Source organism: Crocodylus siamensis, chromosome 13 (genome assembly GCF_052110815.1).
Source record: "Crocodylus siamensis isolate JL-2025a chromosome 13, ASM5211081v1, whole genome shotgun sequence".
Lineage (NCBI taxonomy): Eukaryota > Metazoa > Chordata > Crocodylia > Crocodylidae > Crocodylus > Crocodylus siamensis.
In genome coordinates, this window is record NC_143407.1 from 9,891,813 (window position 1) to 9,907,364 (window position 15,552).

The 15,552-nt window shown below is 42.4% G+C and overlaps 1 protein-coding gene and 1 long non-coding RNA gene across 3 annotated transcripts in view; one reads left to right on the forward strand and one right to left on the reverse strand.

Moving 5' to 3' along the window:
• Nucleotides 1-8,739, forward strand: part of LOC149853869 (uncharacterized) — a 64,087-nt gene extending 55,348 nt beyond the window's left edge. For both annotated transcript variants that reach the window (XR_016439030.1, XR_016439031.1), the window contains exon 3: nt 2,477-8,739. This is a non-coding gene — a long non-coding RNA (uncharacterized LOC149853869). The remainder of the gene's footprint in view (nt 1-2,476) is intronic.
• Nucleotides 8,302-14,650, reverse strand: SRSF3 (serine and arginine rich splicing factor 3). The gene is made up of 6 exons (XM_090026459.1): nt 14,506-14,650; nt 13,297-13,504; nt 12,369-12,503; nt 10,197-10,235; nt 9,499-9,585; nt 8,302-9,199 (listed from the first exon to the last, which is right to left on the reverse strand). The coding sequence occupies exons 2-6, from the start codon at nt 13,500-13,502 to the stop codon at nt 9,172-9,174; spliced, it is 495 nt and encodes a 164-aa protein (XP_089882585.1). The 5' UTR covers nt 13,503-13,504; nt 14,506-14,650; the 3' UTR covers nt 8,302-9,171.
• Between the last annotated feature and the right edge of the window lie 902 nt (nt 14,651-15,552).

Consider the following 15,552-nt stretch of genomic DNA (forward strand, 5'->3'; position numbering starts at 1 on the left):
AGTAGGACCTTACTTGAACAATCCCTTCGCTTTCACATATGGTCCCTTTGCTTTCACTAGGGAGGCTGTGAATTGGAGCGCATGCCCAGATAGGGAATTGAGGACAGGGGGAGGCAGCCAGCCATGGTTTATCCAGATTTTGCCAAGGCGGAACTAAGTGTACCCAATTATTTCCCCCATGGAGCAGCTTAGTGGAGTTGAATTGGTGTAAGGGAACTTGCAATTTACTTAACTTACTGAAGAAGTAGGACGAGTCAGCATCATCATGGAGCAAGAAGGAACTTGTGCCTTTTGCAGCTGCTTCTGGGTTGCTGCAGTTTCTACCTGGCCCGCTCCTAACTCTGTAGTCTAGCCCAGTGGTGCTACTTGAGATCTACAGTACAGAGAGCAAGAGGATCCAGCCCTTCGTATTTTATACAGGCACAGGCTATCCCTGGGTGAGCTGCTGACTCACACCTGATCATTATTTGTAATGTAAAATTAACCACTGATGAAATGATGCATCTGGGCCCTGCCTGGTTAGATAAAGGTATGAGTAGGTGGAATACAAGTCACTCCACTACTGTTTACAAAACAAGCTCGATGCCTACATGCAAACCTGGCCATAAAACTAAGATGTGTCCAATGCTTGGAGAAATACAGAGCCCAGCACTGGGTTTAAACTTTGTCTTCTATTGCCTTTACCCATTGTAAAGGGGCCTGTTCTTACAAAGGAGCTGTGTACCTCTTGTACGTCACCATAGGGGAGAAGGATCCTTCTCATTGCATGGAGGCAGCAGAATGCAGGACAATTTCATAGGCTGAACAAGATACAATTAACCTGAGTGCAAGGGCTGTTTGACCCACATAAGCTCTGTATCAGGTTTGTACAGAGGAATAATACACAGTTGAGCCTATGGCCCCCTCAAAGTGCCTCACAGAATCAGCACTCCAGGCCACGCTAGAGGAGGATAGCAGTGGGCTGGGAAGGGACGCAGATCTTAGTACTCATTAGCATTGGTATAACTGGCACAGAGGGGATGCCCATGGCTTGAAATGGCATCTGCTGGAGTGGGGTGAACAGTGGTTACCACCTAGGCCCATGACTGGAAGACTAATTTCTTCCTCCCTTTTGCATGCCACCCAAAAACGGCTGGAAGAGCTGGGCTTTAAGAGGGTGGAGTGGCTTTCACCTGTAATGAACTAATGACTTCCTTTATATTAGTATCTCTGAGCACAAATGTAAAACTGTGCCAGAGCCTCAGCTGGTACAAACTGACATGGGCTCATTTCCTTCAAAGTTGCTACGCCAGTTTCCAGTAGCTAGTCAGGAGTCAGTGCAAACATTTTTTTTTCTTTTGGTTTCATTCTTCCACATCTATTCCCAGACTCTTTCCTATAATTATGTATTTGGACTTTAGGCAGGGTGTTGTCAAAGCATAGTATAGATGCTGATCAGGTCATTCAATGATTTCTTTACTAGACCTTTTCCAGGCAGGAAAGTCACTTCCTCTATTTAATACATCTAGAAAATGCAGCCTACAGGGTCAGGCTAAGATTTGAAAGCATCTACTTTCTGGGTGAGGCACTCGCAATGACAGCCCAGAGGAGAACACAGGAGTTCTGGTGAGCCAGTGCCAGGTGTATGCCATTAATTCACATCTCTCCCTGTGATGCAAGGCACCCATCTGCTTGTTTATAACATTTTTCCTTTATCAGTATACATACAGGAAACTGAATACGAGAATAGGAAGCCTAGTTTTACATAAAGAGATAAATTAGGCCATCAGTTACAGCTGTGCAGCCCGCAGTCTATCACAAGCATGCTAACTCTCATCTCATCCCGCAAGCAAAATCCATGGGAATTCTGCCATTGATCTCAAAGGCAGCAGGCTCTGGCACTGCATACATAAGATCCTATTTTTATTAACTCCTGGTGCTTACAGAAGTTGTGAATAAACATTAGATCCAAACATTACAAGCCCTGGTAGCCTTGGAAGTATTTAGGTGGTATAAATGTTATCAGGCTTTGAATGCCACTGTTTTATTAAGGGAACTGCAGACTGTTTAAAGAGCAGAGTGCATGTGAAAACAATGTTACCAGCTGTAATATTTTAATTACAGCTGGTTACAGTAATCTTCCACCCAGTTGGAAAGTGACATCCATGGTGACACGCCATCCCGCCCTGCTACTGCTGCCACACCCTGATACCAGGGCGGCTGCTGACCTATCTCCAAGCGCCGTAGGCATTTCATGTGCAATGAACATCTCTTCTCTGAATAGGACAACTAAACGTAATATTTATAAAAGAAAAACACTCTTTCCTGTTGATTATGCGCCTAGCTGATCATTTTGGCAGTCAGCACAAGGGCTTGCAATCTCTCCAGGCCACATTCTGTTTCTCATTTACAGTCTTCACTTGGGTTGCATGGGTCTGAATAAAAACTGAATTTCTGGGAGCTAATTTTAATGAGATTTTCTTCTGTGTACTACTAGGAATCACTCTGCTGACTGCATCGCCTGCGAAGGCAACCTGGAAGGTCAAAAACAAACGTGATGGGACAAACGGGACACGAATATATGCGAGTGCTCTGAACTGCGGACTATGGAGCACTTGCTGGTTTGCTGACTGCTTGGTGAGACACCTTGGTGTACGAAGGAGGACCTCGCTGCAGCAATAGAAAGAGCCATCACTTATGCGTGATAATGGAAAAATATTTTGTTTATGACAAGGATGCGAGAAGATGAACTCTTCTGACTTCTATGCTGGTGTAAATTTGACACTTACTAGTGGATTATGTCCAGGCAGGAGTCAGAATAAGATCGTCTCATGCAAAGAATGATGGCAGCCAAAATTGCTCTAAGACCAGATCCAGAGCTAACACCAATGGAAATAATGCCATTGATTTCTAAGTGATTTAAGGGCTGAGGATCCTGTGAGGACACCTGCCTTGTCAGGACCTACTTAATAAAATAGCTGTACAAAGCACAAAGGTACATTTTCCCCCAAGGTTTTCTTAATTCTTTATTTGCCTAGAACTGATGTGGATTCAGACTGATTCTAAAACAGGCATATTTGTTTGAACAGCAATCAAATAAACCTAATACCTCGTAATCAATGTCCCTATATGGTAATAGGGGCACATGCTGCTGCTTAACTGGTCTTTCAGATGAAGCACACGGACTGCTTGCATTCAGTAAAGCTGTCAAGGCACTTTTTGCAAAGGTTTGGATGCCTTGGCCTTGGCGCCCTGCTCAAATTCCAAGTTAAGTAAATGCAATACCAGCAGTTTTGATAGGAAAATCTTTTTTTTTTTTTGGTCCCCCAGTTTCTTGTTCAGTATCTCTGTGCTAGATTCAACACTGATGTTTCACCTGAGCTAGCTGCATTTTAATTATAGGTTAAGTTTTCCCTGAGTATAATTGTACCATGGACCTTTGAAATCCTTTATAGCAAATCCAACACAGCACTCAGAACAACAGCTGGTGAGCCACCTTCTCATAATGTATCAGTGTGAGGCATGAATGGACATGTCTTAATTTGAGGTTTTCTAGTCTGAATCTTTGAGAAGCCTGGATTATGATAGCAGTATTTTTTTTATCTACCCTGTGCTGTTGTTAATACTAAACCTCAGTTGGTGGAATCAGTTTTGTCTCAAATATATACCTGTTTTTTATGTTCTTAAATTGTCTGATCTCCCATAGCTTTAGTGCGGGAGCTGGACTACTGTGGAAGCTGTCTGAATGTGTATTTTCCACAAAGGACTGACAGTTCAACTCAGCCATTTTATTTTTTTTATTTCCAATAAAGCTTCCTAGGGATGTTACCTTATAAACTAAGCAGCATTTCACCGAGTCTGGATTTGAACAAGAAACCTCATACGGGCAACAGTGACTCATTAGGATACAGTACACTGCAATTGCATCATTACAAGGAGGGTCGTGCGTTTCAACATGGGTCTGGAAAAAGGAATTAAATCAAATTACCGTGAACAGGAAGGGAGCGTTCAAACATTATAGCAGCTTTCATTACAAGTCTTGATGGCATATAGTGTTCAGGCATTAAATCTCATGGCGATGGGACAGCAGAGAAGGAAAAGGGGATGGTAAGAAATGTGTCTAAAGTGCCACTGAGTACCATCAGTGCTTCCTACTGCTATTTTTATCAGGAGAGGAAACTGAACACTGGGGTATAGATTTTAAAATAAACACGAGTGACAGCACTTTCAAAGACTGGTACAGACAATACAATGTGTCCGGAGCATGGCAGGAGGCAAGCTAAATTGCCCCCAGCTGGCCCTGATTACTTGAGTGATCCTGGCTGTCCATAATCTAACTACACCCAGCTGGTCCAGCTGCACCCCCACCAGGGGTATGGTTGCCTGCTTGTAAGCAACAGCTTTTTCAGAGTCAACAGGCAATTTAAGAGGACAGAGGCCTTTCTGGCCAGCCGTGGGCTCATGACTAGTTCCTTGGGTCCTACTACTTGGTTTTTAGTTTCCTGCGTCCCGCTTGTTGGCTGTCTGACTATAACATTGTTCCTGCCTGCAGACTTTTTGTTTCGGATTCTAGCTTTGGACCCTTATTTCAGACTGCTTTGCTGGCTCTTTTACGTCATCTTCTAGCATTCCCCCATGCTCCTAACTCTGCCATTTAATGCAGTATCTGTGGAACCAAGTCCCACAGGGACAAAGGAGCATCACAACTTTTTCCACCTTTTGCTGAAGTGCTAGATACATTTCTTTGAACTTGCTTCTCTAACATGAATGCAAAATGGTGCACTTAAAAAAAAATAAACCTACCTTAACAAAACACTCCATTACACACACAATTCTCACTCTGGGGAGAGGATGTGAGAAAGCACAAACCACAGGGACAGATGTTAGTCGTCACTGAATATGCTCCTTCCTGAATAGTGCTCAGATAGTTACTGAAATGTGTGGTACAAGAATGTGAACAATTTCAGAACTCTCTGACCTACCTAATAAACTCAGAACAAGTCACATGGGCTATAGGTTGACATAAGAAAAATTTGGACTGGAGATACAACAGAGCTTTTTAGATTGAACTCCATGCAGTTCACAATTGAAAAAGCATCCCATTAGATGGGATATTCTCCATAACGTGTGAAATCAGAAGCTTGCAATGCATTTCCCCTCTCTAGTATTGCTGGAATTTTCATAGATCTATATGTTCACAGAATTATGTTAGATTTTTTTTTTGCCACTGTGCTTGGCAATCAATAGGTTTGGCTGCCAAATCCAAGCCAGGGTCTTGCCCTGGTTACATGTAACCAGCTCTAAATGCAAGCTTTGCTTTAGATCCATATGTCAGCTGCAGCTGTAGAATGGGAATTTTATTCCTTTTCTCACAGCTCTGCATTAATACTTGCCAGTTGATTCCAAAGCTGGAGTTTGTAGCCCTACATCTATGCTTAGCTACCAGATCATTATCCAACTTTTCCATTCCTGGATCACTGATGTAACATCCACAAAGCCACTGTTGGCATATCACCAGGCTTTTTAGAACAATTTGAGACCTTGACAGTGATCCTTGAATGAACGCTAATTTTACACGCAGCTGCCCTCAGCGGATTGGGCCTTAAGAACATTCCCCATCAGAAGTTTGAGACATTTCAGCATAACATTTGAAAATCAATGTTTGACATATGAAGTGCAAGCTTAGTTAAATTGGCTTGAGGAGTGTTGTTTACAGGGGGGGTGTATAAAGCAGTTTCATTCCTGCAAGTCTAGACAGAGCCTGTACAAACCCAGCATCTCTTCTTTAAAAACTTCCTATTAACCAAATGGCAAGTTGACTGACCCAAAACTTGCCTCCAAAGGGCAGAATAAAGACGAGACCAGGAAAATATTGAGGATACTGTGCTATGTATTGCCCAAGTTCACTAATCATTTGATAAGTGGAAAAAAACTGAAAGGCAGTTGGGGGCTGCTTTCCTTTTTTTAATCCACAGAAACTTCCAAAATAACAGGGGAAAGGATGAACAGCCACCAGGGAAATTGCTTCCCAGAAAGTCTCTATCACTGCAGAAGCAATGTGATCTCTTAACTGAGTATGCAGAAGATACTAGAAGCACGCAACTTGTCAACACTTGCATTCATTAATTTTAAACCACAGTTTATTTTTCTGCTTTACATTTAGTATAGCCAATGAACAACCTACTCCACTATAAGACCAAGGAAAAGATTTCCACATACAGCTAATTCCAAAGGGAGTGTGTGGAGCTTTTCTTATTTAATAGGAGGTACACCAAGCTCAGAATCCACAACTGGTTTAAATTCTCACTCTTGGTTCAGTCTGTTATAGTATTGTAAAAATGAGCTGAAAAGCTTACATTGAAGACATGCAGTTACATAAGGAGTAAGAGACCCAAGAACTGTTATCTTAGACATATTCAGCTTTTCCTTAAGTATATGTTTTTCAGCTTTCCACTGGAGAATTTATTAGCTAGAGCCAGTGGACTGATGCAATGGCAGATCCTAGCTAAATAACATCAGATTTGCTTCTGATCATCATGAGTAATGAAAAAAAGAAACAAAATTAAAACTGGAAGTCTGGACATGAGAAAATCCCTAACTTTTGCACTCTTAGTGATGTAGAAAACTTATCATACTTCCTGTAGTACACTACCTCTGGCATATCAGAGAATTGTTCCCCCACCCCTTAAGTTGAACATTTGTTTATACTACTGGAAGATTGCTAGTTCCCCTCCGCACCCCACAAGCTTAGCCAAAAGAGGAATCAACCTGTAACCAGGAAGGCTAATCTCCCAGGGAGCTGTGGGAAAGCTTGGCTATTCCATGCCTGTCAATCCACAAGAGCACAAGGAAGAGGGAGCAGGATGATTAGGAACTATTACTGTCCAGGTCCCATGCAAAGAGGCTGATGGCTGCTTTTCCAGTTTAGATGGATCCAAAAATGCAACATTAAATTTAAAAGGAGAAAATGAAATCTGTACCAAGAGCTGAGTTTCATATCCATAACCCATCCCCTTCTTGCTATCCCTGAAATGATACATGGTGACCTCTGCTGGCTAGGAGATGTATGTGCACATCTGCCAAAAGCACTGACAATTTTCTTGCCATTTTCCAGTTGGCCTTTAAGGTATCATTTCGGAACCAAAAGTTCTAGTTTTTTGTATGTTTTCTAGCTTGAGTATACACCTAGATGAGACTTCTGGGACCTGACCTAAGCGTCAGCCCTAAAATACAGAACTACTGTGTGCTACCACTCTTGAAAGCAGCCTGACCCAATCAAGCTGATGAACTGAGGATCCCAGATCCTATTAAGCTGTACAAGGACTAACTTTACCAGGTGTTTATAAAGTCATAAGCAAGCCCCATTACATCTGAGGGGAAATGCATCATTGGTTTACATTTAACCATATAGTGCAATGTCGTGTATTGTGAATAACTATTTAGTTAATACTACTTGCCTGTATATTCTTTGTGAAACAGAACAGCCCTGGAGTAGCACTGATAACTATTCCTTCACAATTATTTAGTCCAAGCCTCATACAATAGTCCCTGACCACCCCCATACTAAGTATGACAGTGAAGGAAATTAAACCACAAAGCTGTTTAGTATGATTGATTTAATCTAGATATACAAGATCAGAAAATGTGATTTTGCCTATTTTCCTGGATACAGGAAGAAAAGGATCCATTATGAAGTCTGGAACTACTTACATTTGAGCCATGCCAGAAATTTGTTTTCAATGCTGGGGTGCAATCTCCATGCAAGACTTCAGTTTACAGATAGAAGCAATTTTAAAACCTCATTGACAAAATGGAAAGCCAAGTTTAAAGTGAACAGTTTGTTTTAAGCTTATTACCAATGAAATCCTAGGATACAGGAAACAATAAGCTCTCTTTGCTTGTTTTTGGTTTGTTTTTTTAGACAACCATTACTGAAGCCCAACAGCAGGCATAGAATTCAAAGCTGAATCTGCTAGACTGTCTAGTCAGAAGGCTAGTTTGTGTCAGGAAGAGTAGTATTGTAAACCAGCTATAGATTTAGTGACCTCATCACTCGAAGTGTGAAATGTTATGGAGCACAATCAACTATTTCCAAGCAGCAGGTGGTTTCAACTTAACCACACTAATAACCTGCATCTTGCAACTAAACATATTCCATATGGTTAAATTTACTGTTGAAGAGGTATTAAGATGACACGAATGGCTTCAATTTGGACTGTAATACTTTGGAACAGTGTTCTATTTGAGGTGAATTATGCCAAACCATCCAGATTTGAGTGTGTTCTGCATGGAAATGTATGGTAGGTATTCAAAGTTAAATACTTACAACGATTTGTAACCAAAACTTTAATCCCAAGAATCTCACAAAAAACATTTTACAAGTGACATGAAAATTCTTGTACAGTAAAGAAATGTTATTTCTCACACTTACAATGTACCATTACACACTGAAACCATCCACTCCAGTTGTCAGTTTTATTGTATAATTTGGTCTGCTTCAACACTCTGGACTGGATGGTTAGACAATCGTCTATTAAAAGCAGTGCTCTAATCGCAGGAAATACAGAATTTACTGACCCATGGGATTAAAAAACTACATTTCACATAGTGGCAAATAGCTGTTCCAGCTAATACAAAGTTACAACTTAAGGAGCTTTGGATAACACCAACTGGAATTCACTCATTCCCTTAATCTTTTATTGGTTTGCATCTCCATCTCTTCCCCCACCAGGCTGGAAAGCAGACACTTCTTGTTCTGCATAGACTGAATTCAGTTTGGTTAGAAAAAAAATGCTGCAATGAATATTAAAATGTTTTCACTGCAAGTTTCAAAACTTAGATTCCCAGCAAAGAGATTCCAAAATGCACTAGAGACCAGAAACATTCTTCCATCTATGCGGTACAAACCAAGTACCATTCTAAGCAACTAGAAATTATGCATAAGGGTACATTGTAAAGCACTAAGTTTAGTAGTATTACAAATCATATGATCTCTTCAGAACCATATACAGATTCACATCTTTACATCTGTCACCTGTTACAAGATACAAGAAACAAAGCAAGTTTAACAGCTAAAATGTTTTTAAAATGCTCTGAGCTTTGTGAAGTCTCAAACAAAACAGTGTTCTGTACATACTCTTCCTCTTCCTGTCCTCAGATCTGACTTCCTGTACACAGCTTCTCCCGAAAGTCCTATTTCCTCTCATTTGACCTAGAGCGACTAAATAAGATAAATAATGTTAGAGGTGCAACAATGTATTATTTCACCTATACATTTCTGAATTTAATTCTTAAATTAAGCAATTAAGAGTTATGCACTTTAACTATTTTTTACAGATCTCAATTTTAATCTCTTTAACAAGTTTGTAATGAATGATTTGCCTGAAAAACTAGACATATGGCTTTTAACCTGTAAGTGACACAGCATGAATACGCCTCAAAACAATTAGGAAAATTAATGGAATTGAATTATACAAGTCTTGCATTCATACTTCTTTTGGAGACATGTTAAATACTTACCTACGAGACCTGGAAAAGGAACGAGAAGGCTTGTGATTTCTTTCCCGGGACAGCGATCTCTCTCTTCTTCTGTCTCTGGAGAGGGACCTGTAACAAGGATATGACTATCTAGCATCAATACAAAATTACATGGATTATGTTACCATAATACAAGACACTGCTTGATTGTTACTGAGGTACCTAGAAATCCCCAGCCTTTTAACCTTTGCACTACAGGCAGGTTCAATATGAAGCATCAGTAACTTCTTCAAATATAACTATCCTGTATCTCACTATCCAGGAAAAGCAGCACATAAGCCAAGAAACCACGATAATCAAAGAATTTGCAAGGCACATTGTAGATTTCTACTGAAGTGCCTAAGTTTTGGGTTTTTTTCCAGTATGTCAATTCTAATTGGTACCTCCACTCCCACAAAGGAGCAGCTAGTTAAGACTGGAAAAAAGCGAACACTAATGCATTATTTGCCATGTAGGCAATGTTGTTAAAAATGTAATTAAGCTGAAGCAAGCCTATGGCATAATATAAATATTTGAAATATTTCATACCTGCCTAGAACTTGTTACCTTGTATTAGCAGAACTAGTCCAAATATGCCATTTTTAGGCAAATAAAACAGGAATTTACCAAAAAAAAAAAAAAAAAAAAGATACCTCCTAAGGCCTCTCAAATAATGTCTTATTTAATCGATACTTGCTTACCTGCTGCGGCTACGAGAAAAGCTTCTCCTTCGCGGTGATCTAAAAATCAGAAAGGGAAAAGTGAGGCTTTTTTCCTATTTTTTTAGCATTAACGGGGCGAGGCATTTCCCAACTTGTCAAACTCACTGCTGGGCCCAGGGAACGTGCCAAGAAAAATAGGCATCCATCATCCAGTAAAACGCATGGAAAGATTAAGGCAATAAAACAAAGCTCAGTGTGAACAGCACGTTTCCAACCAGAAATTCACTTTAAACTAATGCTTCATAGCAGACTTGTCCAATGTAACGTTTCCATATCAACTAAATCTCTGCCCAGAACACCACACCAAAGTCCCACAAGTGGTTCCAAAAGTAACATAAACCAATGTTTTGGAACCCATGCAAGCCAAAAGGATCCATGACAAGACATAAGAGATACCAAGTGGAAAAAGTGAAAATGCGCTCTGTGTAAATATTGATAATGCCATTAAAGTGCTACATTAGAACTGCATATTTGTGATTGTCATTTTTAAAATGCCAGTGTGTTTAGACTTTAAAAAAAATAACCTTAGCTCGGCCCAGTTCATCCCAAAAAAGTAATTGTTTTAAGTTTTGAAAACTGTTAGTAAAACCATTTAAAGGTGATAGGATTTTCTGCAGGAAAAAGCTAAGTTTGTTAGAGCTTTATTAATTTAGTTTCGCACATCACATGCATATACACTGCCTCTTTACTTTTTGCTCTATTTCAATATGTAAAGTTTCCTTATCACCCTTAAAAGTTTTTCAAGCAACATATGTACGTTACCACTCAATTATGCACAGCCAGCCTTTGATTGAGAAAAGTAATTACTTATAAGCCGCTTACTCCTTATTTTAACCAGCAGTAAACTGTATAAGCAGGAAAAACTTACTAGTTTTTGGTTTCAACAAGCTAGAAATGGTGAGGTGAGGCTGCCGGACTGACTGCCAAGAAGAATTTGCTGAAAAGGTTTTGCCAGATGTTGCGTTGTATTTAGTTGGTTGGCGAAGGGGGTGTTGTGGATTTTTCCTGCTTTTTTGTTAGCCGAAGGCTGCTGCTGTAGTTGTTGTGAAGACATTTGGTAAATAAACAGCTGAGCTGATTGGCCGGGAATGTGTGGGCGGTCGAGGTGGCTGCTGCCGATTTGGTTAAGGTTGGAGAGAAGGCTGAGAGAAAACAGCATGCTCGGGAACCAAAGGGCGGTGCAACCTGACGACTGGCCATGCCTGGGTCATGTGAAACGACACCAGCCAAGCTGAATGGGGCGCGCTGGTCACATGACGCTGAAAGGGCTAGTTGACTGGCTAATGCAGACTCAGAGGGTGGTGAGAAGAGACATGATGGTGACTCTGTAACGGGTTCATTTTTATTAATAGATGGACCAAAAAGCATAAAAAAATGAAAAACAAGCCATCAGTACAACCATCTATTAGCTAACAAATACTCCTATCGTGTTATTTTAAAAAAAAAAAAAAACAGCGAGAGGGATAAGCTTGAAACCTTGCCTTGTGAGGACTTCACTCACCTGCAATAGGTAATTCAGTCCTGTAAAAACCATGCTGTAGATTTGATGGAAGTGCACAGTTATTAACATCCAGACAAGTTAGCCTGGATCCAAGAGTGTGCCCTATTTTAGAACTGGGTTCACAAAACAAGTGACAGATTTGCCACATTTATGTTCTAAATGCTTCAGTCAGAAATTTTAAGTTATATTTAAAATGATTGTTGTACATTTAAAGTAGGCTTTCTTTATGAATAAAGTTGCCTACTTGGCAAGTATTTAATATTGTGCAAAACAAAGTGGAGAATACGTTAGCTTGGAAAAGCCTAGGTTGCTGTATGTAATGTTTGCCATTATGGAGTAAAGGAAAGGACATATCCTAAGTTGAAGTAAGGGCAAGAAAGGGAAAGTGCGACTAGAAGATGAATAGATCTTAGGACGAAAGAGGATAAAATCCAGGAGAGAGGGCGCTGACTATCAACCTGCACACAGTGACCTAAGGACAAAAGCCAACATTCAACACAACTTGTATTCACCTCTTTTTAGAGTGTTTGGAATCTCCAAATTAAGAGCAGATGCATGTTTCCCATCAACATGCTTTAAAAAAAGCCTGCTTCTATGATGCTAAGTGGTAACAATGCCAACAACTATGTATGTACTCTGACCCAGCATACCTGCGGCGAGGAGGAGGACTTCTTCTGCGATAATCATCTCGAGGACGCCTACCCCATGATGGAGGCGGACCACGGTTCCGACTCCGTTTTTCACCGTTGGACAGCTCCACCCTGACGCGGCACCCACACAGGGTTCTGAAATAAACATCAGCACTTATAAAAGCTTATAGGAACAAGTTTGTCTACACACAAAAAACCTAGTAAGATTAAAAACCCATCTGAATCTCTTATTTACATGATGAATATCTGAAAGTCAGATAACTATAGCAGTCTGAAGTTAGAAGGTAGAGTGGCACCTTATAGACTAACTTGTTCTGAGGGATCTGTGCTTCTATAGGCAACAGCCTACAAGATTATGCCCCTGAACAAATCAGTCTTTAAAGGTGCCATCTCCCCTTACCTTCATTTGAAAGCCTTTATAATCTATGCACATCAAATTTGAGCTAGCTGAAATCAAGATACTACCATTTAGGAATATTTCCGAAACTGCATTGTTAACTGTTAAGAGAAATAAAACACTGTTTTACAGACTTTTTAATACTTCAGGATTCAGCTGCATACTAGCTAGCTCTGTAACGCACACTATGTAGTGATCTGTTTTTGAAGCTATTTTAAGATTAGATCCCTGTTGCAAGGATGACAGAAACACAGCTTAGTGTTTTAAAGCATCCAAAGCTTATTTTCCCTAAACTGAAAGTTCCCTTCACTCAAATTAGCAATTAGGTATCAGTTTCATGCCAGATGTGCAAACTGCGAGAAGCTACCTATAGAACAAGATCAATTAAAACATGCACCATAAAAGTTAAGCTCCTATGTTATAAGCTGTTTAATCACAAGATTTCTGCATCCCTAATTGTCTGGTTGCTTTTACCAATACAGGATGTTGAACACAAACTGAGATTTTTAGTTTTAAGTTCAGATATTTTACCTTCCATCTAGCTCTCTTACTGCATCAGCTGCATCTCGTGGATCTTCAAATTCCACGAAAGCAAAGCCAGGAGGGTTTCTTGCCACCCACACACTCCGCAGTGGCCCATAGTAGCCGAAAGCTCGCTCCAATTCAGTTTTGTTGCCATTGTTGCCAAGGTTACCAACATAAACCTTGCAGTCCAGCGGACACGAGTCACGATGCATCACTACAATAAAAACATTTCAGGTCAGGTATTGTTTCTTTCTCTTTGCAGCTATAAAAGTGCAACCGTTACATGCTTGTGGGCAAGGAGAACACTATGTGATCTTACGCAAACTGCGAGCAGACCCTGCTTCACCTACATGCCTGTTAAGTGGGCCCCTACTTCATCCCACTTGCAGCCTTGAAAACATGTGGCATTCTTACACATGCAAGTACCACAGTGGTCGGAGCTGTGAAAAGCACTCAGCGCCGCAACACTTGCAGGTGTACAAGCAGAAAAAACACACATCAGTGCTGAGAAAACAGCAGCAGCACTTATGAAGTGAGGCACCTCCGGTGTGTTTTAGTTCAGAAGTACATTGCTGCTGCTTTCTGTGCACTGATGTCCATTTTGCACACGCCACAGTTTGCCTCTGCTGCCGTGTGGAGCAGACTCGATTGAGCATCCTCTGAAGCGAGGGATCTCCAGTGCATGAGGGGAGGGGAACAAAGTAGCAGACATTTACGCACTGACTAGGTCCCATTTGGAAACGCTCCACTAGCTTCACTGGGAAGCGCAGCGAGCAAGAAAGCCAGACATCCCACCTTCTCCCAGGAATTCACACAGGAATAAGGGAAAGGGCTTAGCAGAGGAGGGAAGCTCAGCTGCCCACCCCAGCCAGCGCTGCGCATGCGCACACGGCCAAACTGGAGTACGAGAGAGGCGCCAATAGGGGGCGCATGCCTCCACTCGTGCGCATGCGCGGAAGCCTCCATTGTTCCCGCGCGTCGAGGGGGGAGGGGCAGGACGGCGCCATCCCCAGCGATAGCAGCGCCCACCAGGCCCGCAGGCCGAGACGCCCTCTAGCCGGGGAGCGCCGGCGCAAAACACCCGCCCCCCGCACTCTTTCTCCCCCCGCGCGGTCGGGTCCCGCCGCCCGCACAAAATGGCGGCAGGCCTTTGTCTGCCGCCGGGCCCGGCGCCTACGTCCGCTCCGCCTGGGGGAGCCCCGAGGAGGGCCTCACCGATTCTGGGGGAGAGCGCGAGAGGGGATCGCGCGCGCGCTGCTACTTCTTCGCCGCCGCCTCGATCCCGCGCGGGTCCACGCTCCCCTCGTCCTCCCTGGACAAAATGGCGGCCGTCGCCTGCCCCGCCCGCCCTTATATAGCTTCGGCCGCGCCCCACGTGACGCCGCGGCGCTCCAATCACGGCGCGCGCTTCGAGTGACGGACGGCGCCGTGGAACCCGCCCAGCCGGGCCTTCCCCCCCACCCAGGCCTGCACCATTCTCCTGTACCTGCACTCCCGCGCGCCTGCCACACGGCTGCCACGAAGGCCAACGTTACTGCATCCAGAAACAGGGCACAGGCCTCACTGACCCAAGCAAACGGGGCAACTAAAACAGCCCAATCAATCTGAAGCAAGTTTTGATTTTTTGGAGGGGGCTGCTCTAACTTTTGGCCTGAAATTAACTTTTCCATCTGGGAAAACGTATATGGCTGTTTGGCTATGTTCTAAATGGACGCCCGGTTCCGCTTGGCGCTTGGGTTTCGTTATAACCCAAGGGAGTCGCCAACTCGGGTCGTTGTAAACGCTCGCGGTCGCCATCTTGGGTTGGTTTCGCTCAATGCTGGGTTTTTCTGGAAACGATCAGGAGCGCTACAAGGGGGGTTGCCTGGACCACCCTCCACCGCTCCTGTGCAAGATGAAGTTTTATTTCTACCTGGGAGCAACGTTACAATCTTTGCATCCTCTTTTGCCTGAGGAAGGGCACAGGAACCTGAAAGCTTGCAAATAAAGCAAATGTTTTTTGCAGTCATTTAGTTGGTCTCATAAAAAGAGCCCGGCTATCCCACACTGACTGCTTTTGCCTTTAGATCAACATGGCTCCAACCTTTATCCCTGAACCACGATGTTCAGCTTTCTTCCCCCTCCTACCCCATCCATAAGATTTAAAAATGTACTTTTTAAATTAAATTGGAGATGCTGATATAACCCTGGGCCTTCAGAAGCTGGTGCCTTACAGAACACCACAAATACTGAGGAAAAATCACAAGAGGAGGGAACTAATTG

Excerpts from the sequence above, each read along its gene's own strand:
- SRSF3 (XM_090026459.1), bottom strand. The coding sequence starts at position 13,502 with ATGCATCGTGACTCGTGTCCGCTGGACTGCAAGGTTTATGTTGGTAAC. Across the intron at positions 10,236-12,368 it reads AGTCCTCCTCCTCGCCGCAG|ATCACCGCGAAGGAGAAGCT; the intron begins GTATGCTGGGTC and ends TCTGATTTTTAG. Across the intron at positions 9,200-9,498 it reads TCCTTTTCCAGGTCTCGTAG|TCGCTCTAGGTCAAATGAGA; the intron begins GTAAGTATTTAA and ends TATCTTATTTAG.